Raw genomic sequence first — 26,416 nt, 5'->3', positions numbered from 1 at the left:
TTTCTCTATCGATCCTTTTTCATATGGGTCCCAACTGAGGACCTATACGCAAGTAAGGGTCGATCGAAGGTTTTATAAACCACTTTCTTCGTGAGGAACTAGTCTGTATTATGATTTTTCTGTCGTTAGTTTATAGGGTCATTTCACTTTACTGCGCGATATCAAGCTCCTAAACACGTTATGAATGTGGATACTTTTAATGATTATTCAACAATAGTGTAATAATACCATAAAGGAAATTTCTGCTTATGTATACATTATAGGATACTTTATTTCTGTTTAGGGTGAACCGTCGAGCACTGCGCTAATCGTCAATCCTGTGCAGGTCTTCCAGCATTTCTTTACAATTTTCTAGAGTTGAGATTGCTCCATATTCAGCATCACCATTATCCGCAGACCTCCTCATGGAGCTTTCGGCCTTGTCCTCTAGGTCAGGGGTGTACAGAGTTTTTAGTGTCCCAGGTAGCAATCCCCCCTCCCATTGCAGTGTATTTAGGTAAGGGCCGCAAGAGGAAAATGTCTTCATTGGTTTAACAAATATTCATTTTATTTAACAAATATGCATGGTGCCAGTAATAGAACTATACGAAAAAAACATAAATTAGTTATAAACTACGGCGTGCACAGTCACGGACTGTGCGGCTGGTCCCGGCGGAGGTTCGAGTCCTCCCTCGGGCATGGGTGTGTGTGTTTGTCCTTAGGATAATTTAGGTTAAGTAGTGTGGGACTGATGACATTGCGGTTAAGTCCCGTAGGATTTCACACACATTTGAACATTTTACGGCGTGCACACACTTAATTCAGCATTAAACGTCACTACAGATATTCGGATTTAGGGTATGACACGTTCTATATTCCTGCCATCATTGGAGATGACGTGTCGCAGATGAAAAGCGAAATTCTGCATCACCCGCTGAAGTGTCGGAACATCGATGCTGTCGATGATCTCCTCAGTTGCTGTTTTCAGCTCATCAGTGGTTTGGGTTATTGCTGTACACCTTGTCTTTAATATAGTCCCACGAAAAGGAGTCCCATGTGTTCAGATCCGGAGAATATGGCGGCCAGTCGAGGCCCAAGCGGGTGGCCTCTGGCTACCCCACAGCCAGAATGCTGTCCCCAAAGGGCTTCTCCAGGACATTGCACACTCTCCTGCTTCGATGGGGTCGGCTCCGTCTTGCATGAACCACATCTTGCCGAAATTAGGGTCACTTTGGATAATAGGGATGAAATCATCTTCCAAAACCTTCACGTGCTGCTTGGTAGTCACCTTGTCATCAAGGCATATTGCACCCATTATTCCGTGACTGGACATTGCACAACATACAGTCACCTGCCGAGGATGAAGAGATTTCTCGATAGCGAAATGCGGATTCTCATTTCGCCAATTACGCCAACTTTGCTTATTGATGAACCCATCCAAATAAAAGTAAGCTTTGTCGATAAACCAAACCATATTCACGTAAATTTCTGTTCCTCAATTCTGTGGACATTAAAGTTGGCGAAACACAACCGTTGTTCCATGGCCCTAGGCCATATTGGCTGATGGGTTTGAATTTTGTATTCAAAGAAATGCAGGTCTTCAACAACAATTTGTTGTAGTGTCTCCTGGCTGGTTCCATCTGTTGTATAGCACCTCTGGTCGATTTCCTGAGGCTAGTTTGAAACACACCGCATGTCTTCTCTATGATATGAAGCGTTTTCACCCTTCCAGGACGACAGACATTGCCAACACTGTCATCACGAACGCTACTCGTTCTCTCAAACATGCGAATCAAATTCTTAATTGTTAGTACACTGGACCGGTTGACTTCAGCTTGAAGTCCGTCACAAACTTCCTATGAGCCGCAGTTGGGCTGTTATTGCTCGGATAATAGGCCTTCAAAAGCACTATACTCTTAATACTCTCTGGCACGCTGTACCGTGACTTTTCACTTGCGAATGGCCAACAAATAACAAGACGCATGCGCATACTAATTCCCATCATGACCAGTGGCCAACCGCGCGGTTTGAACTTCCTAACGCAAACCGTTCAGAAGTTATGACGATTTTATTTCATGTACTTCAATAACTGTCACCCTGTATGTTAATTTCTTACATGTTTATTGAATAATAATAAGAAGTTACAATAGATTTCTCTTCAGTTTTCTCAATCCCACAGTCATTACTAAAAATTAACACTTGTTCCTGGAATGTTTCCAGGTGCTCGTGTATTTTTACTGAAAGAGGTAGCAAACGCAAGCACGATTCATTAGACACGTTTTGCCTACAGAAGAATTGTTTTTCAGATAAGCTGCTATCAGCAGGAGTATTTTCAAATTCTTTGAAAGCATGTTACAGCAAGTATAAGATAGATTTGCACTTCTTAGAACTGGGAGAATTCCTGCAGATCGCGAACATGTTCAGAAGAATTATTTTACTCCATGTTCATTGTAAATAGGTGTTATACCATCTGTTTATTTATTTCCTGTGTCCAGAACACCAAACATTGATATCTAGTATAAGTCAACTGTAATACAATTTACAGTTTAAATATTTTTTGCCAAGTAATCAGGTACACTGATGGCCTTATGATTTGCTAGCTGTAAATCTAGCGGGGTACTGCTTGTTCTGAACTTTGGGCAAGTCAGTTCCTCCTTCAGCTCCGGGATGGGGTTTGATGTTTCCTCCTTCCATAACTGAAGTCTTCGAAGGTGCGTTGTTTAGCTCTGACGTCGAAAGGAAGCTCTTCCTTGATCTAAGCCGCCTGGGCTGTTGTTGGTGCCCGCCTAGAGGCTGAAGATTATCTGTCATCTGTTTCTTCGTCTCCACCGCGGCAGTTACTTGCCGCTGTGTACTGGGGGGAGCAATTCCTGAGAGGGTAGATTTCGTACATCCTGATATTTTGCGGGATGACTCATTAATGAATAAAATGCAGCATATCAGCTGTCTTTATTTTAAACCCAAATTCCACCGGTTTCGGTCTTGGACCACCATCACGGATGAAGGGAGAAAATGGTTTAAGCCGCCATATTGCGTTAGTCATTATTTAAAATGTGTAGTGTGTTTCATGGATATAAATATATACATAGGACTTTAGAAGCAAGCATCCAAAAACAAACTGTATACAGACCAGGACTCATTTATGTCCACATCAGTGTGTTTCACGTGGGCCGAATTCTACCACACAGACGCGACATATTCCACTGCTGAAACAATTGAGTGAAATGGCTATCGTTTCAAGCACTTTTAGGTAGGCACCTCAGTTTGTGTTAGTCAGTTTACGAATGATATTATCGCTAGCACTGACATTTTGCCTAGCACCCAAACAGTACCGTTCAAGTGACAGAATTCTGTCCACTTCATGGCTGAGTATTTGGCAGGGTAGCAGTGCTCTAGCTCTTGACCTTCCCAACTCACGTGGAGTTTTCTTTTGGCTCCTTTGTTTCTTGTCTGGAAACTACAAACCTGCGTCTTTGTTGCGTTTGGTTTCAGGTGGGTGTGGTGATAGTAATTCCCTAATATTTGAAGGTCGCTAGTTAATTTCTCCTCGACTTCCTCGAATTTACTGCATTGGGCAGCTACGGCTATGTTGTCAGCGTATATAAATGGCCTCCCATCGGGATGCATTGAACAGCAACAAAACTAGTATTCTGCCCTGAGTGAGAGACTATTTTTTTTTATTTTGTTATTACACTCAAAGCGAGTTTTTACGCCCTCATTGCACCAATCCTCTCTGTAAGAAAGAGTACAAATATACTTACAGATGGTATAAGGATGTGGCAATCTCTTGTCCCACTGCTTAACTAAATAATCAATTAGGATGAGATATCGAATGCTCCTGCCGCGACACTTTGCAGTGGCAATGTGAATGAATTTCAATAAAAAGTTCTAATTTACTATCTCTTACTACCGCAACAATGCTAACTGTTCAAATAGTTCTTTGTAATTTGTTGCATGTATAGGCCTACGTTGACCAATTCACAGTGAAAAATTTTCACAAGTTTCCCTTTTTTCTCGCTGGGCAGAAGAGGAGGTTTGCTTACCTCGTGTCTTCTAAAGTTGTCTCGATGTGTCCACTGGTTTTCTTCCCCGCGACCCGCGTATGCTAACATGCGAACAATGAACAGTGAATAACAGAATGGCAGGTGGAAATAAATACTAAAAAAAATGGTTCTGAGCACTATGGGACTCAACTTCTGATGTCATTAGTCCCCTAGAACTTAGAACTAGTTAAACGTAACCAACCTAAGGACATCACACACATCTATGCCCGAGGCAGGATTCGAACCTGCGACCGTAGCGGTCTCGCGGTTCCAGACTGCAGCGCCTAGAACCGCACGGCTCCTTCGGCCGGCGGAAATAAATACATCAAAAAAAGTTTTCCATCACCTCGGTTCCGAGAGTTCCGGAACCTGTACAGAAAACTGGAATAGAGATCAACATAAACCTCATTTCCGCCCTTTTTATTGCTCATGAAAACCACACGTTGCATGTTGTACCACCACACAGCGAGGACTTTTGCTGTACACAGTGGTACCTCTAATACCCAGTAGCACGTCCTCTTGTGTTGGTGCATGTCTGTATTGGTCGTGGCGTACTATCCACAAGTTCATCAAGGCAATGTTGGTCCAGATGGTCCCACTCCTCAACGGCGATTCGGAGTAGATCCCTTAGAGTGGTTGGTGGGTCACGTTGTCCTTAAACAATCCTTTTCAATCTATCCCAGGCATGTCGATAGGGTTCATGACTGGAGAACATACTGGCCACTCTAGTCGAGCGATGTCGTTGTCCTGAAGGAAGTCATTCATAAGATGTGCACGATGTAGACGCGAATTGTCGTCCATGAAGACGAATGCCTCGCCAATATGCTGCCGATATGGTTGCACTATCGGTTGGAGGAAGGAATTCACGTATTGTACAGCCGTTACGGCGCCTTCCGTGACCACAAGGCGTGTACGTCAGCCCCACATAATGCCACCCCAAAACAGCAGGGAACCTCCACCTTACTACACTGGCTGGACACTGTGTCTAAGACGTTCAGCCTGACCGGGTTGCCTCCAAACACGTCTCCGACGATTGTCCGGTTGAAGCCATATGCGACACTCATCGGTGAAGAGAACGTGATGACTATCTTGAGTGGTTCATTCGGCATGTTGTTGGGTCCATCTGTATCGCACTGCAGGGTGTCGTGATTGCAAAGATGGACTCGCCATGGACGTCCGAAGTGAAGTTGCGCATCATTCAGCCAGTTGCGCTCGGTTCGAGTCGTAACACGACGTCTTGTGGCTGCAGGAAAAGCATATGGTGTCGTTGTTGTCAGGGTTCCTCCGAGCCATAATCCGTAAGTACCTGTCATACTCTGCAATAGTAGCCCTTAGGGGGCCTGAGCGAGGAGTGTCATCGACAGTTCCTGTCTCTCTATATCTCCTCCATGTCCGAACAAAAACCGAGCGAGTTGGCGCAGTGGTTAGACACTGGACTCGCATTCGGGAGGACGACGGTTCAATCCCGCGTCCGGCCATCCTGATTTAGGTTTTCCGTGATCTCCCTAAATCGCTCCAGGCAAATGCCGGGATGGTTCCTTTCAAAGGGCACGGCCGACTTCCTTCCCCGTTCTTCCCTAATCCGATGAGACCGATGACCTCGCTGTCTGGTCTCCTTCCCCAAAACAACCAACCAACCAATCCGAACAAAATCGCTTTGGTTCACTCCGAGATGCCTGGACACTTCCCTTGTTGAGAGCCCTTCCTGGCACAAAGTACCAATGCTGGCGCGAACGAATAGCGGTATTGACTGACTAGGCATGGTTGAACTAGAGACAACATGAGCCGTGTTGTTGGAATGACTGGAACTGATGGGCTGTCGGACCCCCTCCGTCTAAAGGGCGCTGCTCATGCATGGTTTTTTACATGTTTGGGCGGTTTTAGTGACATCTCTGAACAGTCAAAGGGACTGTGTCTGCGATACAACATTCACAGCCAATGTCTATCTTCAGGAGTTGTGGGAACCGGGTTGATACAAAACTTTTTTTGATGTGTGTATATCAACGCCATTTCCATGAAAGTCTCAAAATTGGGGAATGACAGATGATTTTTATTGCTCTCAATCTCAAAATCACTAAAATGAATATTGTTGTTATGGTAAATCACATGAGAGCCAGTCTAAAACCACTGTATTCATCAAAGATCGCGGATTCTAACCATCACTTATCGAGCGCCATCAAAGTTCACAAATTCTCTCCACACGCTTTTGATGACTGTACAGTTACGAACACAAACATTTCCAGAGCCTGTTTTGAACTTTCACTTAATTTGAATGACATAAAGTAATCCGTCTTAGCAACAGGCTGTCAGCACAAATACGGACGGGTTACTGACTAAAGAGCTAGTCGGATTCGCGTCTAACGTTCAGGGCGAGCTTGTGATTGGTCCGTTAAGCTGCCAATGATTAGTAACGGTAAATGAAATGTTAAACTATTCTTTGAGCGTAAATATATAGTTACTGAAATCTTAATAAGAAAGCCGTAGTTGTGTCTAACATCATAAGTATAGTTGGAACTCTGTACAAACATTTGGACAGTAAATATAAATGAAGTTCTGGGTTTAGTGGAAAACCATGTAGTTGTCTGTACCAACGATAATCAGCCTTCATTACCTACTTCTCACTTTCGTATAAAAAGGCGGAATAATTTTGAGAATATTTTTACTGACGCTATACCAATTATGTATTCAGATTAGTTTAAAAAAGAAGTAGGGGGCTTTCAAATGTTTGGTAGAGTCATTTGACTAAAGGCACACCACATCTGCTGACTGCTGGAGGGGCAACTAACAATTATAGTGTAAAACACATCTCATTTATTCTTCAGACTCAGTTGTGTACTTTTTAAAATATAATCTCCTTGGATCATCTTCAGATGTAAGTATTACTCTGATATGAGGTTCTGACACAGACAAAACGGGTTGTTGACACAAATACTTAGGTCTGAAGATTATGCAGGGTGGTCGGAACATGTTACGCAATTAAAAATGTACAACGGAGACTGGAGAATAAGTAAGAATTGCTATAAACGTTAATACAGTTGCTGACAGTCTCGAAACGATTGTGTGGGCTTTAGTAAAAATCAAATAAGGCAGAAGGAATAGATAACATTTCCTCGGAATTTCGAAAATCGTTAGCGGAAGTGGCAACAAAACGACTATTCACGTTGACGTGTGAAAGGTATGAGACTGGCTGCATACCATCAGACTTCCGGAGAAACATCATCCTCAGAATTTCCAAGATTGCAAGAACTGTCGAGAGTGAGAATTATCGCAGAATCAGCTTAACAGGTGATGCATCCAAGTTGCTGAGAAGAATAATTCACAGAAGAATGGAAAAGAAAATTTAAGATCTGTTAGATGACTATCAGTTTCGCTTATTCTAAAGGCACCAGAGAGCAATTCAGAAGTTACGGTTGATAATGAAAGCAAGGCTGAAGAAAAATGAATACATGTTCATAAGATTTGTCGACCCGGAAAAACCTTCGACGATGTAAAATGGTGCAAGATCTTCGAAATATTGAGAAAAATAGGAGTAAGCCATAGGGACAGACGGGTGATATACTACATATTCAAAAAGCAAGGAGGAACAATAAGAACGGAAGACAAAAAACGAAGCGCATCGTTTGAAAAGGGTGTGACACAAAGATGTAGTATTTCTCCCCTATCGTTCAAGCTATAAGTCAAAGAAGCAAAGACTGAAATAAAAGAAAGGTTGAAGAGTGGGATTAAAATTCAAGGTGAAAGGCTATCGGTGTTAAGGTACGCTGATGATATTTCTATCCCCAATGAAAGTGAGGGAGAATTACAGGATCTGTTGAAGGAAATGAGTAGTCTAGTGGGTACAGAATATGGATTGAGAATAAATCGAAGAAAGACGAAAGTAAGGAGAAGTAACCAAAGCGAGAACAGCAAGAGATTTAACATCTTAACTGGTGAAGTTAAGGATTTCTGCTGCCTAGACGGCAAAATAACCAATGATGGACGGAGCAAGGGGGGTAAAAAGCAGACTAGCACTGGCAAAAAGTGCATTACTGGCCTACTACTATCAAACGTAGGCCATAATCTGAGGAAGAAGTTTATGAGAATGTACGTTTGGAGCACAGCCTTGCATAGAAGTGACACATGGACTGCGGGAAAACCGGAACAGAAGAGAATAGAAGAGTTTGAGATATGGTGCTACCAAAAGAGGCTGAATGTGAACTAGTAAGGTAAGAAACGAGAAAATTCTCTGGAGAATCGGCGAAGAAAGGAATATACGAAAAACACTGATAAGAAGGAACTGGATGATAGTACATCTGTTAGGACACCATGGTACCAGAGGGAGCTGTAGAGGGTAAAAACTGTAGAGGAAAATAGAGATTGGGATCATTCGTGGCGGGCCGCATCAAATCAGTCAGAAGACTGATGACACAAAAAAAAAAGCCACGAACTCTGTGCTCAGCGGACTACCATCACTCATTTCGCCCGACATGCCAACATGATTTCACAGAGTGTGCACGCATCTATGAGCCGCGCTAGAATCTGCTAGCCGCAGCATGGTTGCGTACTGGTTCACCTAAACAGTCGTTTCACTCAACATAGAGGGGTGACCTTAGGTGACGTGTCAACCCTAATGTCACCGTGATGTCACAAATTAACAATACTTCTGCTCCCTAAGACGAAAGTCACGAGAGGGTTGGACACTCTTTAATCTGACTGCCATGATGTCTCCCATTCGGAGATCGTCGTTTTCCAGTCAGTTGATTGCCACCTAGATTCGCCCACAATTACAATGCGTGTAAAGCTCATAACGTCCAACATTGTAATTGGGATAGTTATAAGTATTATATGTATCTCCTTGAAGCTAAATAAATTAAAAAATAATATTTATTCAATAAAATGTATAAACATATGTACAAGATTATTAAAATGGACAGATCACGAGATGAAAAAATGATGATATGAAGCGCTGTTGGCAGACTGGACAGGAGGCACTTAGAAGCGGCACCACAGACTTGGTGCTACCGCGGCCACAGCCTGAGGTTGACGCCGTTCATCGGCCTGAGGACGAGCTCGCCGATCAACTGGAGGTCCTCCAGCCTGTCCACCGTCTCTACGCGGAAGTTGCGCAGCACGTACGACAGCACCGCCTTCTCCTCCAGGATGGCGAACTTCTGGCCTGTGGATTGCAACAGACACACAACATTTCACTATACAGTGTCGCTGCTGGCTGAACGAAACAATAATGCTCAGTTTCAGTCTTTCAAGACGTCAAATATATACTCAAATTTAAACTGTAGAAGCTCTTGAGAGTTACATAAAGCTGACACTCCTCTGGGAATTAGGCCTACTAACAGTCGATAAACCAGGAATTAGCAATAATTAATCATCCAAAATAAAGCTCACAGTCGGCTAAAACTGGTAACCGAATGAACACGGTGGCTAAATCTCATGATCGTCATCTTTACATAGACGATCCTCATCCAAACATCATCATCTGAGTCAAAGTTATTTCATCCTCCACTTCTCCTAGGTTTGACCGCTCTTTTAAAATCCTAGAATCACACACACTCTGCCTCACTTTCTGTACCTACCTACTCTCACCTGTATGCTGCACCAACACATAAAGCTCCCACATCTCCTCCTACAGCTACTACATACTCATTTCTTCTATTTTTTGAGGAAACGTGAGTTTCCACGCCCTGTTATATCTCCGATGACCGAGTCCCCTGGCCTGTTGTCCGTGCTCTTTCAATCATCCCACTTTCAGTATCAGTATATTACTGAACCCACCATATGCTTTCCCAAAGCCACTTTGACCGCCTTCCCAGCCCAGGCCGTGAAATCATCAATGAAATGTACCTTAACAATCATAACCCAACCAAGTCCATTAACCGCACAAGAAGGTTCCAGTCCAACTGTTCTCTGCATGTGCATTTTAACAACTACCGGAATAAAATTCAAAAACACCGTGAGACTGTTGCTGTTAAAAAACCTAAATCACATATTAGTAACACTTACTATTATACAATAACGTAAGGCATTCAATAATTAGAACTTGTTGGACCCAAATTGTATCTAATAGACGTCCAGGCCCGTTCCTAGATTCACGGTGTCAGCAACCTTTTTCGTCCGCTGTTACTTTTAACCTTTTCGTTTCCTCTGCTACCCCTTTATTCTTTCGCTGTTCAACCTCCATGCCAAATATACCTTCAATTTATGTTAGACAGTTTCACTTAAATATTGACTGTGTACCTAATCTTCGAGCTTTAAGCACTTTCATAACCGTCTTCCACAATTATACCGGTTCCACTTTTCTGAAACATTCACTCTGTACAAATGTGACAGATAATAAGAACAGTCGGTGCGCACAAGGAACATTCAACTGCAATGGAGAGTGATGGTGCAAAATGTAAGGTGGTAGTAAGAATGTATCATCACATAAATGGGCTTAACAGCTGAGATGAGTTAAATGTTCTTATGAGATCTCTATCAAACGTATTCAGGAGGAGTAACTTTTAAATTGCCGTCGAACAGTCTAGATCAACCCAAGTTTCCTGTAGGCTGTACATCACTAAGGCAACTGTCCCGGTATTTTTTTTTAAAAAAAACGACCCACAGTTGATTTATTCTCTATCTTCGTCCAGTAGAAACTAAAGCTCCAACTCTGAAGACATCTACGTCAACGGACTATTAATCTGTAAGCTTTCTTCTTCAGACGAGTACAAGAATGGAAGCTCTCGGCATGTCGTTACAAGGCATATAAACATGAAGGAAAAAAATAAAAAAATAAAAAGATATAACGTGAACTAATTATTCTGTTTTTTTTTTTTCATCCTGAGAAACAGTTATTTTTAACAAAAAGAAATTAAAAGAACTGTACAGGGATTTGTGACTGTATCTTAGCATGTATTACTCAGCTAAGTATCAGTGAAACGCCTTTTCTACTTGGCCTCCAAAATTCACGGATTCCCGTTCTTCATAGGCGTACCTCTTATTAACGTTCTTGTCCGTGGCCAAGTCCCCAGCTTCTGACATATTTTATTCCCATCCATTAGTATCACACTGCTGCACCACACGTTCTTTTCACTGGACATGTGTCTTAATTGCTAACCATGTCCATTATTGTGGTTAGGCAACACACTATCCAAAACAACACTCCATTGGTGAACATCTTTTTCCATTTCCTATCTCAATGTGTAAACTTGTGCTTCATATGACACAGGGATTTTCTCAAAACTCTTGCACATTTAATTCTTTGCAAATTAAGATATTGTCATTTTATAATTCAAGATGTAGCAGCTTAATTATTATTTTATCTTTCCCTATTTTATTCAGTATATCTTGAACATTTCTTCCATTCGTTGTCAGTTAGTTGCCGCAGTACGTATGTAAGTTTATAGTTTTAATGAATCCCTTCTCGATTTTTAAATCATGCCCTCCAACTCCTATGACCATATTTTGCGTTGTTTTCCTACATTTATTTCCATTTATCTCCATACCTCATCGATTGTGTGCCTCCTCTAAGTTTCTAAAGACGTAATACGTTTGCTATCCTCGGCCACAAACAACCTTGTAATCGCCATTTCCTCTTCGCAGAAGAATAACTTGACAGTTCTCCCTCCAGTTTGCAACTGCCTTATATGTTTATAGGGATATGTGTATGGGGTTATTCATAAGAACCTACGTAACTTCAGAAGACGACTCCACGGAAACTACATGACATACTGTAAACAGATGGATATGGATACCAGTACTTACAGCACCTCTCCACGTTTTAACTCACGTCACAGGTGATCAGTAAGGGCGCCGTTTGTGAAGAGGCAAAAACCAATACTTGCGTGAAGTTCATTGAAGTTCTTATTGCTGCCTGGGAACGCGAAGCCCAAGGTTCATACCTCACATTATTGTTGATTCTATATGTTGATTTTATTTTGTTGAAATAATTCCCTGCCAATGACCAATTGGAGATGAAAATTGTAAATTTTTATGCAAATTTACAGCTGGTCCGTTAACACTCATTTCCGATCCATTCTTACTTGTGTTGTATGTATTCTACAAAAAATAAAACAAAAAAGTCTTTTTGCTACCAACAGATTCGACCTGTTTGTCAAGCAGGGTGGCCATTCTATCAGAAAACGTATCATCTTTTTTGCATGTGTCTTTTGTTTCTTACACACCAATTATCAAACTTTTATTGACATTTAGTTCAAGATCAAGTGTTATCAGCTTTTTATCGACAAGCACCCGACTACAAACTCGCTTCACACTCTTCATCTGCGTTAAGAGCGTTTGCTCTGTTATCTTTACTGACTGTCCTGAAAAAGTATGTATAATTTCCTTTCTTTCCATATCCATTTCCCTTTCGCTTTATATCACTCAAAGCTAAGTCTTTTACTGTCTTGAATATTTCGTGATACTTTGTATTCAGGCCTTGTACGTCCCAATATCCAAAAGTCTTTTTCCCTTGCATTATTCGTCGTCGTGGTTTATTCACCTGTTTTCGTGAAGTCTCACTGGTCGTTTTGCAAATTCTTTCATCGAGGATGGGCTACAGCCCCATCGATTAAACCCTCAATCTGAATTTGTATTCATGGGTAGCTCCCCGAAGAAGGCAGGCTTCACCAAGCCAATAAAGACTCCACATTCATAAGTCGCTTGAAGAATTTGAAGAAGGAAACTAGAAGGACACCCTGAGCCCTTGAATACTGTAAAGGCATCGAAGTCGGGGGAGAACGAGAGGAAGTCAGGGGAGACAGATAGGCAAAAATAAACACTGGATCCATCTCAAGCTAAGTGGAAGAATATGCCGAATCCAGATACTGGACCAAAGGGTGGCCACTTCGTCTGCCTTTAAGGTGGCAGACGTCTGTGTCCTTTTTGGTCAAAGAGTCCTTATTCGCCATATTCTGACCACCCCTCTTCAGGGTAAGTTACGTGAGACGTAGTATATCTTTAATTTTGGGAACTGTTTCAGAAATCGAAACATTTTCTGAAAATTATGGTATGCAGAGGGACACATAAATTAGTTGCATTATTAACTTTTCCATGAAACGAAGTGTAGGAGCAAGTATAGTTTTATTAAGTAGAATAATATTTTAAATAGCAGTTGAAAAGACGACTGCGTTGATGCAAAGACTGTTTACCACTGTCGTTGAAAATTTACGCTCAAGTACCCGATAAATGTGCTAAAATTGAAAGACATAGCAACCACAGAGGCTACTGTGAAGTAAACAGAGCCAAGTGACTGTCTCACACAAAGTTCCGTCGCTAGATGCAGCAAGAAGATACGTCTACGTTCCCGATACGGGACGTATTTACTCTTGGCCCTGCTTTATACGAAATGGAGGGTCGGATACGATTTTTCCAAATGGAACTATATGCTAACTTCTAGTGTTTCTAAGCCTATTTTGGTACACTAGAAGTTACCGCATAGTTAAATTTACAAAAATCGTAGCTGACGCTGTGTCTATACAATGTCAAGTAGGATCAAGATGAGATACGTTTATAACGACGAAGCGTGGCAAGAAAGCCGAACTTGGCGGATTATACACTGTAATCGTCAATTCTGGCCGGGTTGCACTGCAGTTGTAGCGTATTCTCGAATATGTTTCGAAAAACTGCCACTAACAAACGATATAACACTATACTCTTGCTAGTAATAACTTTCGATTCCCGTTCAAAAAACTACACTGTTTCAATAAAGAAACCGTATTTCCTTCAGTACCTCGTTTGATACAAGAGTTAAGACAATGAATCACGCAGAACATTACGTACCCTTCCGGGTACTATCATTTGCTCAAAACTTCGTTTCCATATTTTGGCCAGTTGACCATATAAAAGAGTATTATGTCTTACTGACACATTCGTTACGTGTAGTTGATTCTTCCATCCGCCACTTGTAGGTACGTGACTCCTAGAGGACAGAATCTTCCGAAAGTACCCAATGTTCTATTTCATCTTCGGCAGGGAGGATGATTGCTACATCAAAATCTCTGACTACCATGTTGCTTTAGAAGAAGGTGAATACACGGCGGAATAATAATACCAATAATCTAGCTAGCGATAATTCTATAATCACCTCTCAAAAACTATTCACAACTGCATTTTTCAAGTGACGTCTGGAATTTTTTGAAATTATATCATTGTACCATGCTGCCATGGCAAAATTCCAGGTGGGATACGGTAAGAACAGTGTAACCTGGGAACTCTACTGCGGCAATTTGTTTGTTGGTGGTGTCCAGCTGATATATGACTAGTCACCTAAGCATGTAATAGAAGTTTGTATGTTTTTCATTTTTTATCCCTTGGTTATGGCATTATTGTGCTGCGTCATTATTTACGTCCTCACTAATTTAAAATTTATCTGTCTTTCTTGATGTAAAATTCGTCTCAGGTCTTATCTTATGTGAGCCTCGATTAGTTGTTGACTTTTAGTTAGCAGGTTTTAAGCTGGCCCCATTTTTAATGCATCCCTTTAGTGGTGCTGCTGGTAGCTATTAATTGGCGTAGTAGTTTTTGACAGTGTGGATTGTAAGGTTTTGCTAGCTTCCATTTCTTTCAGTAGCGAATGCTTTTAAATAGGAGTGGCATGTGTATGTTCCTTTAGCTGATGACTGTGGCGTGTTGTTCCACATCGCCATAAGGATCCTCACTAAACTAACAACCTGCGTGCCACTCGTGGAAAGGGAAAATTTTCATTACGTTTTACGGTTTCTAAATAAATTTTATGCAGCGAGCTTCCACTCAGTTTTACTACAGTTGTGTACCGCCCAGTTCAATATGATACTTTACCACTCACAATGCACTTTTAACGTTTCTCAACTTACTTTCTAGGTAGTGTTTTTATTTTCATTTTAAAAGTAAATCACTAATTCAAATTGTGAACGGCCGGGCTAGTCGCCCGGTGTTCTTCTTCCCGTCAGCAGATGGTGGTGTTTTTGCCACTTTGGTTTACCAATTTGCTCTCCGCTATACTCGTTCATCGCGGCGTTCGGGGTCACATCACGAATGATAAGTGTCCTGGTATTCATTGCATATTTCTTCATCCAGGCCCTCATCCGTACCGCTGTCTGGTGTCACTTTTTATATGGACTTTTTTGCTTTTTTATCTGTATTACTGCATGGGTGCTATTTTCAGTATAGCACCTGATAATGGGCGTATAAGAGCGATCGTGTACAAAATGATACACTACTGGCCATTAAAAATGCTACACCAAGAAGAAATGCAGATGATAAACGGGTATTCATTGGACAAATATATTATACTAGAACTGAACGTGATTACATTTTCACACAATTTGGGTGCATAGATCCTAAGAAATCAGTACCCAGAACAACCACCTCTGGCCGTAATAACGGACTTGATACGCCTGGACATTGAGTCAAACAGAGCTTGGATGGCGTGTACAGGTACATCTGCCCATGCTGCTTCAGCACGATACCACAGTTCATCAAGAGTAGTGACTGGCATATTGCGACGAGCCAGTTGCTCGGCCACCATTGACCAGACGATTTCAATTGGTGAGCGATCTGGAGAATGTGCTGGCCAGGGCAGCAGTCGAACATTTTCTGTATCCAGAAAGGCCCGTACAGGACCTGCAACATGCGGTCGTGCATTATCTGTTGAAATGTAGGGTTTCGCAGGGATCGAATGAAGGGTAGAGTCACGGGTCGTAACACATCTTAAATGTAACGTCCACTGTTCGAGGTGCCGTCAGTGCGAACAAGAGGTGACCGAGACGTGTAACCAATGGCACCCCACACCATCACGCCGGGTGATACGCCAGTATGGCGATGACGAATACACGCTTCCAATGTGCGTTCACCGCGATGTCGCCAAACACGGATGCGACCATCACGATGCTGTAAACAGAACCCCGATCATCCGGAAAAATGACGATTTGCCATTCGTGCACCCAGGTTCGTCGTTGAGTACACCATGGCAGGGGCTTTTGTCTGTGATGCAGCGTCAAGGGTAACCACTGGCATGGTCTCCGAGCTGATAGTCTATGCTGCTGCAAACGTCGTCGAACTGTTCGTGCAGATGGTTGTTGTCTTGCAAACTTCCCCATTTGTTGACTCAGGGATCGACACGTGGCTGCACGATCCGTTACAGCCATGCGGATAAGATGCCTATCATCTCGACTGCTAGCGATACGAGGCCGTTGGGATCCAGCACGGCGTTCCGTATTACCCTCCTGAACCCACCGATTCCATATTCTGCTAACAGTCATTGGATCTCGACCAGCGCGAGGAGCAATGTCGGGATACGATAAAGCGCAATCGCGATAGGCTACAATCCGACCTTTGATGGTACGCATTTCTCCTCCTCACACGAGGCATCACAACAACATTTCACCAGGCAACGCTGGTCAACTGCTGTATGTGTAAGAGAAATCGGTTGGAGACTTTCCTCATGACAGCACGTTGTAGGTGTCGCCACCGGCGCCAACTTTGTGTGAAAGCTCTGAAAAACTAATCATTTGCATATCACAGCATCTTCTTCCTGTCGATTAAATTTCGCGTCTGTAGCACGTCATCTTCGTGGTGTAGCAATTTTAATGGCCAGTAGTGTAGAACCTTACAACTGTGGCGATATTTTCAGCGTCCGGTAACTTCAATAAGATTTAGATTATGGTCAGTTATTTACAAAAAGTAATTACTGACAGACGATTGTACAATGCTAGCATAGCTGACGGAAACTTACCTATGCAGTTTCGAGGCCCAGCGCTGAAGGGCACGTAGGCGTAAGGGTGTCTGCCCTGCACCCTCTCCGGCAGGAAGTTGTCCGGGTCGAAGCGCTCCGGGTTCGGCCAGTGGTCGGGGTCACGGTGGGTCTGCCGGATGTTGAGTGACACCGTGCAGCCCTCAGGAATTTTGTAGCCACCTGCGAGGCCAGCAAAGTGCGTAAGGTACAACATTTACTCGGAACTACGTTCTGCGCAGCATCGGCATAATGCTTAAATCCAGTAGACAAGATTAACTGCCGAACACTGGTAAATATTTTTGACTCCTAAAAAAAATGAAAGCAACTGTGAACGAGACAGATCAATACCATCACCTTATGCATAATATAATGACTGTGAGAAAGGCAGCTACTGCGCTAATGTACGGTTATTTGTCTTATAGAAAACAGAATTCCCGCTGTTTTGGTCCTGTTTCATGGTTCTAAGCAGGTTATATTCTAAAAATTTGTTGTTATGTTCAGGTTGTTGATCTTTAAATTGTTTATATGTAGAAGATAAGAAACTAGCAAGTAGTCAAATTTTCTTGAACACTTCCAGAGTTCCCCGGTTGAGAGACCGATCAGATGTGCTTGGAAACCAACTGTAATGGTAATAATGGTACGAGTACAAAGAAGGTAGTATGGTATACGTACCAATATCAACCTCCTTCGTCAGGTGGCGACTAACGGCTGGAACACTCGGATAGAGCCTAAGGGCTTCCTTGATGACCATTTCGAGGTACTTCATGTTGTTCAGGTCATGCGTGGTTGGACGTCTCTTAGGCTCGTCTCGAAAAATGTCTTCCTGCTCAGCGAAGACTTTTTCCTGCAGGTAGCGAACAGCATTAGTGAAATATATTCCGGAGAGAAACACAGTCTACACTCAGTATTTGTCTGTCTCTCACACACACTCACACACACAAATACACTCACATACATTCATACACACACACACACACACACACATAAGCACACACAAGAGCGGGCTTGCGCACGCACAGATATACATACACAGACATATTTACACAACCTGTTCTGGATCTTTTGTTCTGGATTTATTATCCCAGCAATTAAACTATGGTATCTACTTTAGCCTCCATCGTTCCGGTTCCGTTCAATTTCCCAATTACTCGTTGCTCCAGTTTGGTTGAAAACCCACCACAATTCTACAGTGAAACACCCTATTCCGATAATTTTGAAATGAAACGTACAGGAAAGGACAGGAAAAGATTTTAACTCACCTGTATGTCAGGATGGTGTCCAAGCAGTACCAGAACCCACGACATGGCAACAGACGTCGTGTCGTGACCCTTGAGAACACAGAGAGAAACGCAAATGAATCAAAATGGCTGATTTGCAATTAGAGCACAAATAGTGAGATGTCTGCGAAGTTGTGAAATAGTTTACAAAAAAACAGAAATGTAAAACCTAATATCATACGACTCAAACATTACAATTCGGTGTAATAAGGAATCTACCGCGAAAGATATTGTAAACTAATTTCATGGAGTGGAATGGCGCAGTGATTAATACATTAGGCATTCCATGCTTCCCCTTTTCCTTAATCATCATTCTTGTGACTGGCTTGACTACTATTTGCTGTCTAGTGGCAGGCATTTCGTGTCATGGTTCTTATATATGGAAGTTAACGTTTCCCATATTGCACTATGATTACCTATTCAACGGAAATCTAGCTCAGTATTCCTTCCAAAGGATACGGCCGATTTCCTGATCCACCCATTGTTCAATCCGACCTTGTGCTCTGCCTCTAATGAGCTTTTCGTTGGCTGGTTATAAAATGCTTAAAATAAATGATTAGTGATTTTCTGTTAAACTGCTACCCCGCATTTTCGGAATACCTTACAGTATTCAATACTCCAAAGAAAAAGGCGTGGAATGAATGATAAACATTGTAACTGAATGACGAAAACTAGGTGAGACTACCCAGAAAGTTCATTCAATGTATTCGCATTTACGAATATGGATAACTATCAACTCTATAAGGGGATAAGGACAATGAAAATCTGAGCAGAAGCGGGACACGTGCGGTCGCCTTACCATTTTTTAACGGGTTAAATAAACAAGACATCTTTATTTGTACAAGCATAAATACAACAGAAAGGCCTCCCTTTCGGTGGAAATGATTTGGCTACCCGAGCACGACTCACCGGCAGACCCAAACTTCGGTATGCCGTCAGCCATGTGTCTACAACCAGTACTCGTACCTCCATTCTGTATATTTCCGTATAGGGAAGACATTTTACTTGGAAGTCGCTTGCCCCATGTGGGCGGATGTATATATCCGTACAGGGAAGACATTTTACTTGAAAGTCGCTTGCCTGGTGTCGGTGGATAAATACGATATTGCAGTGCCTGTGTTATTCATAATTACGACGCAAGGTTCCTTTGCACAAGTATGCATGCGTTCCTGTACTGCATCGTACATAATGGATGTACAAATACAGGTTTTAAACACAATTCTGATGACATACGGAAGTTTATGTCTGGTTGTGAGTCATGCTTGGGTAGCCAAATGGTAAGGCGACCGTTCGTGGTGAGCGGGAAATACGAGTTCGACCTCGGCCCCACACCATTTTCAGCGTCGTCATTCCATTAGACAGCTGATGATTATCCATATCCTCAATTGCGAGTACATGTAATGTACACTCCTGGAAATGGAAAAAAGAACACATTGACACCGGTGTGTCAGACCCACCATACTTGCTCCGGACACTGCGAGAGGGCTGTACAAGCAATGATCACACGCACGGCACAGCGGACACACCAGGAATCGCGGTGTTGGCCGTCGAATGGCGCTAGCTGCGCAGCATTTGTGCACCGCCGCCGTCAGTGTCAGCCAGTTTGCCGTGGCATACGGAGCTCCATCGCAGTCTTTAACACTGGTAGCATGCCGCGACAGCGTGGACGTGAACCGTATGTGCAGTTGACGGACTTTGAGCGAGGGCGTATAGTGGGCATGCGGGAGGCCGGGTGGACGTACCGCCGAATTGCTCAACACGTGGGGCGTGAGGTCTCCACAGTACATCGATGTTGTCGCCAGTGGTCGGCGGAAGGTGCACGTGCCCGTCGACCTGGGACCGGACCGCAGCGACGCACGGATGCACGCCAAGACCGTAGGATCCTACGTAGTGCCGTAGGGGACCGCACCGCCACTTCCCAGCAAATTAGGGACACTGTTGCTCCTGGGGTATCGGCGAGGACCATTCGCAACCGTCTCCATGAAGCTGGGCTACGGTCCCGCACACCGTTAGGCCGTCTTCCGCTCACGCCCCAACATCGTGCAGCCCGCCTCCAGTGGTGTCGCGACAGGCGTGAATGGAGGGATGAATGGAGACGTGTCGTCTTCAGTGATGAGAGTCGCTTCTGCCTTGGTGCCAATGATGGTCGTATGCGTGTTTGGCGCCGTGCAGGTGAGCGCCACAATCAGGACTGCATACGACCGAGGCACACAGGGCCAACACCCGGCATCATGGTGTGGGGAGCGATCTCCTACACTGGCCGTACACCACTGGTGATCGTCGAGGGGACACTGAATAGTGCACGGTACATCCAAACCGTCATCGAACCCATCGTTCTACCATTCCTAGACCGGCACGGGAACTTGCTGTTCCAACAGGACAATGCACGTCCGCATGTATCCCGTGCCACCCAACGTGCTCTAGAAGGTGTAAGTCAACTACCCTGGCCAGCAAGATCTCCGGATCTGTCCCCCATTGAGCATGTTTGGGACTGGATGAAGCGTCGTCTCACGCGGTCTGCACGTCCAGCACGAACGCTGGTCCAACTGAGGCGCCAGGTGGAAATGGCATGGCAAGCCGTTCCACAGGACTACATCCAGCATCTCTACGATCGTCTCCATGGGAGAATAGCAGCCTGCATTGCTGCGAAAGGTGGATATACACTGTACTAGTGCCGACATTGTGCATGCTCTGTTGCCTGTGTCTATGTGCCTGTGGTTCTGTCAGTGTGATCATGTGATGTATCTGACCCCAAGAATGTGTCAATAAAGTTTCCCCTTCCTGGGACAATGAATTCACGGTGTTTTTATTTCAATTTCCAGGAGTGTATTTCGTAACGGTTGTAATTGTCTCAGTGCCAACTTCTGCGGACATGCATGTGTGCACCGTAATTCTGAATAACACAGGCATTGCAATATCGTATATATCCAGAAAGTTTTCGTCTACTCGGTGGTGACAGTTTCACCCGAACAACCTTACTGTGGACCTTGCATATAAAGAAGTTCAGCCTCTTTAACACATCGTCATGTTTCCACTTCTGAGATGAACAATAATTTGTTACTTTTCCTTTATGTCGTTCATTAATTTCTTAGTCTTATCATCCCTGACTAACAAATTTCATCAACAGTGGTATTCATTTTGCGGATGATTAAGGAATTGTACACGTAGATCGGTAGCTTAAAGGATAAGTGTTAGACTTTTCAAGCAAACGCCCAATATCCAATCCAAAGCATGCGCAAGAGTTCTTACTGACAATTATCTCTTCTTTCATCTCTGACAACTAACTACTAATGTGAAAATCACTGAAATGTACCATGGTTCGGTGTCCACACACAACTGTAGGCCCCTATAACCGGATAAGGCGGTTCATGTATCAAAGGGCGATAACGACGCACCACTTAGTACCTTGACTAGTAAAACACACTGTGATGTTCAACCCACCTTGCAGTTGTGGACAATTTTATTGCATTGTTAGTCTGTCATCTAGCAAGCAGTTCCATCGACAACGATAAGAGTGTTAGCTTCACGCTACAATTTGCTGCTCATAAATTAAAAAAAGTTAAAATTCAAGTTTGTTAGCGAGAAACAGTAGTATCTGTTCCGAGCGGTCTAAGGCGCTGCAGTCATGGACTGTGCGGCTGATCCCGGCGGAGGTTCGAGTCCTCCCTCGGGCATGGGTGTGTGTGCTTGTCCATAGGATAATTTAGGTTAAGTAGTGTGTAAGCTTAGGGACTGATGACCTTAGCAGTTAAGTTCCATAAGATTAAAAAAAAAGTACTAACTTATATCACCCTCTTCTATAATTGTATTTGGTTCCCTGTTTTCCTAGACGATTTTCGCTTTTTCGTGGACAGGCTGAAGGAAAAATGCTGCGCCAGGTGGTCAGCGTGTGATTCTTCAATTCAGTTCAAGATAAAAGTATATCTAGCAAAACCTAGTCAAGCCAGTGGGTTGAATAGAAATGCGATTTAAAAACCAAGGCTCTGACAACGCTGTAACTGCATGCAATGTGGCCAGGGACAGGTGGCATGAACTCAGTACTGTACTGATGCTGTCTCATTAGCTCAGTGAGACGAGGCAATACCGGGGGTATGAATATGGAGACTCACCGCTGTTTGAGCCACGTCCGCGTCAAACTTATTTTCTGCAGTTAAAGCATCAAACTTTATCCAATTTACACCTCCATAACGCGGTATCTTGCGTATTTCTTCCTCTTACTCTTACTTTTATTTGAACATAAAGACATAACATGACCTTCATACAGACGTAAACGACCACTTTGTTTCGTCCAGGTAGCAAATACAGTCAATAGAAAATAATAGTGGATACAGTAACGTTGTCTCTATACTGTGAGGTATAAAAAACACAATAGGTATTCTACACTAGATTGTACATTATGCTACGCACAATAATTTCATTCTGTACATTTGACATCCAGACTTATCTTCACAGCGTGGGTATATAAACGTATGAGAAACATTCATTAAGAGAAGATATTCAAAGCGACCGCCTTGCATTTGCAAACACTTCGCCACTCTAGGAATTATACTTTCCTGGACACTACACAACACACTGGCGGCCACCATTGCCGAAGCGGCATGCTTGCGAGATATTAGGGTGAGTACACCCATGGGTGGAATACCATAAAATTCTTCGGCTAAGTGTCCCCATAAATAAAACTCTAGTGTATTAAAGGCTGCGGGACGTGGATGACAGAAACAGGACCTCCACGATCAATCCATTTCCATAGTAACGCTCCAGTTAAATCGTTACACATATTCATTCCAAGATGTGGTGGCGCACCATCATGCTGAAACCACAGCTGTCGCCGAACACCAAGTGGAACGTTTCCTAGCGCATCAGCCAAAGTACTGCAAAGGAACGTATGATACAGGGGTGCATCAACTTGTTTGGCAATAGGTAAGGGTCCAAAAGGTCTTCTGTCACGATTCCAGTCCAAGGGTTTATCCAAAATGATGCCCGAAAGCCACTTCACGGCTGACATGTGGGTTGGGTTCCGGCCAGTAATGGCTGTTGTGGAGCTAGAAAATACCTTCGCGAGTGAAGCTAGAGTCGTCATTCTATATCAAGCTATCTATAAAAAGTTCATTATATTTCACTTGGTGCAAAAGTAATTGACAAAACTGTACTCCTGGAATGCGGTCTTCTGCTATGTGGTGTTGGGTCAAAGTGTAGTGGTATGGATCCCTTTCTTCACCGTGCAATACCTCAACAACCAGTTTTTGAAATGTCCGGAATTGCCTTGCAATATCAAGGTTAGTCCACCGAGGTGACTAGTGAACGATTTCAAGAATTGCGTCCTCTGTTTGAGTAATACATCTAGTCATTGACGACCTCTGTCCATTATCTGTGGACGAAGATTACCGGTTTCCCGAAAGCGTTGCTCCAGGAGACGAAAAACATTCTTATTACATTCCATTGTGGCAGGGTGCTACAACAATCAGTTTCAAATTATTCCAGAATAAAAGCAGCCTTGGATGCGAAATTATTTAATATCAGTGACGCGTTTAACCCTTTGGGGATCATCAGACTGCGTAACAGTCGCTAGATACGTAACCCATTCGTGATAAAGCCATATAAAATGGAAAATGGACGTAGCAGCTACTGCTGATGATGCCCATAACGGTGAGACGCGTCGTTAATATTAAATAATTTTGGAACCAAGACTGCTTTTCCTGTGAAAAGACAGCCTGATCGAGATGGCGCCTTTGAGGATACCATATAGCAAAAGCACGAGCACCAACAGTAGCATCTTGGTTATCGGATGCACCCAGCATAAAAAGCATGTCGACCTGTTCATTGTTTGTGTTCTCCTTCGCGAAGCCGCCTTAAATGCTCTTGACGTGACGAGTTACGGCTCTACACTGTGCGGTTAGTAGACACATGAATGCAGTTTAATAGATACTGCTGTCACGTGATAGGTTGTTGTCATGTGACAAAATGCTGTTCTGCTTATAAAAGACGAGACGTAGAGAATGGCAGTTACAGGTCTGATATTGCAGTTATCTGTTTAGTGAGCTACGACAGCTCGTACGTTATTCAGGGGTGATACACGTTCCTCTTTACATTCTTATGCGCTGCACGATGTAACAGTGTTGCCAGCTCCTCCTTTTCATACATGTGTTTTCAAAATGCACCCTAACCGAATTTGCTAGATAAATTTTTGTCTTGAATCTGCATGAGGAACTGAATGTCGACCTCGAAGTGCGGTATTTTTTCTATATGTATACTACTGACATGGTAGCTGAAAGGACTATTTTTAAAAATAAATTTTATTGGTTCAAATGGCTCTGAGCACTATACGACTTAACTTCCGAGGTCATCAGTCGCCAAGAACTTAGAACTAATTAAACCTAACTAACCTAAGGACGTCACACACATCCATGCCCGAGGCAGGATTCGAACCTGCGACCGGAGCGGTGGTTCGGCTCCAGACTGTAGCGCCTAGAACCGCACGGCCACTCCGGCCGGCAGAAATGTTATTAAGTATAATTACTCTCCATTACTGAGTCAAATCATATCTTAATTGGCAGACTGTCAGCTCAGAACTGAATTGAGACATGTCAGTGGTCTGTCATAACACTGCACACACTCAATTTGATACTCGCACAAATTAAACATTTAAGCACAATGATTAAGAAAACTAATTATTTGGAGAACTGATGCAATGTTTTGTTACACTAAGAATGGCAAAAACCGCATAGCGATCAGGGAAGACAGAGTGGAGATATTTGACTTTAAGATCAGCGGGCCAATCATAATTTACGCATAGGACTATCTGATGTCGCTGCCAGCAAGAACTGGGTGCCATTTTTAGGGGGACGTGGCTCGTTGGTTGAACCGGATGGACGAGTGCCATGTGTCACTCTGTCATTATTGCGCAATAAGCTTTTCTTGTGCACACATTGTGCTAGAAAAGTTGTCTAAGTAAAATCACACAGGCAGTGAAATTAAAGACTGTTTTTCAGTACATTTCCGCTGGTGTCAAACTGCCGAGATTTAGAGGCAAGTAGCTAATGGGCAAACCTTATGACCTACGCTACGCAGCACTCCCGAACGTGAAGGTAGGTTGAGTGCTGACGACTCTTTGGGAATGACTAGAACTTGGTGCAATTTAATGGCTTGGAGAATATCTAATTAATTATTTCCGGCTTTTCAGACTATCCTGGAGAGGTGTCATAAGTTCCAGGCAGCAAACAGCATCAATTGCATCTCCCCAACTTAGATTAGCTGCTTTGCACCATTTATAAAGTGCAAAGTCTTACCTATTTGACGTTCCGTGGGTGTCCTTTGTGGCACTGGTGCGGCGCACTCGCGTTTGAGCACGCTCTGTGAACTCTGGAAAGTGCCATCTTTGATTTGGTTCCGATGTAATTGCGAATGTACAACCACCTATTTTGAGGACGCTGGGCCTCCATAATACAGATAACTTCTGATAGAATTAGTTTCTGTTAATTAGTAGTGGTAGCATTAAAATCTCACGAGATGGTACTGTTTCCAGGTTTCTCTTCTTGCCAGAATGCTTTGCGTATCTTCCGTATCGGCAAGTCAGAGTCAAGCAACAACGAATTTGATTAAGATGGCTTCTAGAAAGAAACTGAACTTTTCTACGGAAAGCAGTGAAGACACAGACGCTAATTCTCACTCTGAATATTTACCACGTTCTGAGGACGAGTTAACATGAGAAAGTGAAATTCAGTTATGTATGGCTTAGCATACATACCTGTAGTGCCCTTTGGAACGCAATGGGTAAGGATTACGCCCTCGCTGTCCCAGAACATGGACACATCATTTTTTCAGCACTGGCAGTTACCCGAAATATTTTTGGTGGCGGTGAATTTGTGTGCTTCCATTGAGCTGACTGGCGCTTTGTTTCTGGATTGAAAAATGGCATCCACATCTCATCCATTGTCACAACCGACGAAAAGAAAGTCCCATTCATGCTGTCGTTGCGCGTCAACATTGCTTGGCAACATGCCACACGGGCAGCCATGTGGTCGTCCGTCAGCATTCGTGGCACCCACCTGGATGACACTTTTCGCATTTTCAGGTCGTCATGCAGGATTGTGTGCACAGAACCCACAGAGATGCCAACTCTGGAGGCGATCTGTTCAACAGTCATTCGGCGATCCCCCAAAACAATTCTCTCCACTTTCTCGATTATGTCATCAGACCGGCTTGTGTGAGCCCGAGGTTGTTTCAGTTTGTTGTCACACGATGTTCTGCCTTCATTAAACTGTCGCACCCACGAATGCACTTTCGACACGTCCATAACTCCATCACCACATGTCTCCTTCAACTGTCGATGAATTTCAATTGGTTTCACAGCACGAAAATTCAGAAAACGAATGATTGCTAGCTATTCAAGTAAGGAAAACGTCGCCATTTTAAGTATTTAAAACAGTTCTCAT

At 43.3% G+C, this 26,416-nt stretch overlaps 1 protein-coding gene across 1 annotated transcript in view; it reads right to left on the bottom strand.

Moving 5' to 3' along the window:
* Positions 1-8,935: 8,935 nt before the first annotated feature.
* LOC124709112 (cytochrome P450 4C1-like) overlaps positions 8,936-26,416 on the bottom strand; it is a 49,160-nt gene continuing 31,679 nt past the window's right edge. The window contains exons 9-12 of the mRNA XM_047240763.1: positions 17,967-18,035; positions 17,380-17,551; positions 16,708-16,887; positions 8,936-9,177 (exon numbers count right to left, since the gene is read on the bottom strand). Of these exons, the coding sequence (XP_047096719.1) occupies positions 9,020-9,177; positions 16,708-16,887; positions 17,380-17,551; positions 17,967-18,035 (579 nt within the window). The 3' untranslated portion in view covers positions 8,936-9,019. The remainder of the gene's footprint in view (positions 9,178-16,707; positions 16,888-17,379; positions 17,552-17,966; positions 18,036-26,416) is intronic.

The sequence above is a fragment of the Schistocerca piceifrons genome, chromosome 7, assembly GCF_021461385.2.
Source record: "Schistocerca piceifrons isolate TAMUIC-IGC-003096 chromosome 7, iqSchPice1.1, whole genome shotgun sequence".
NCBI lineage: Eukaryota > Metazoa > Arthropoda > Insecta > Orthoptera > Acrididae > Schistocerca > Schistocerca piceifrons.
The sequence above is the reverse complement of the archived record's forward strand: the minus strand, read 5'-3'. Positions and strand labels throughout refer to the sequence as shown.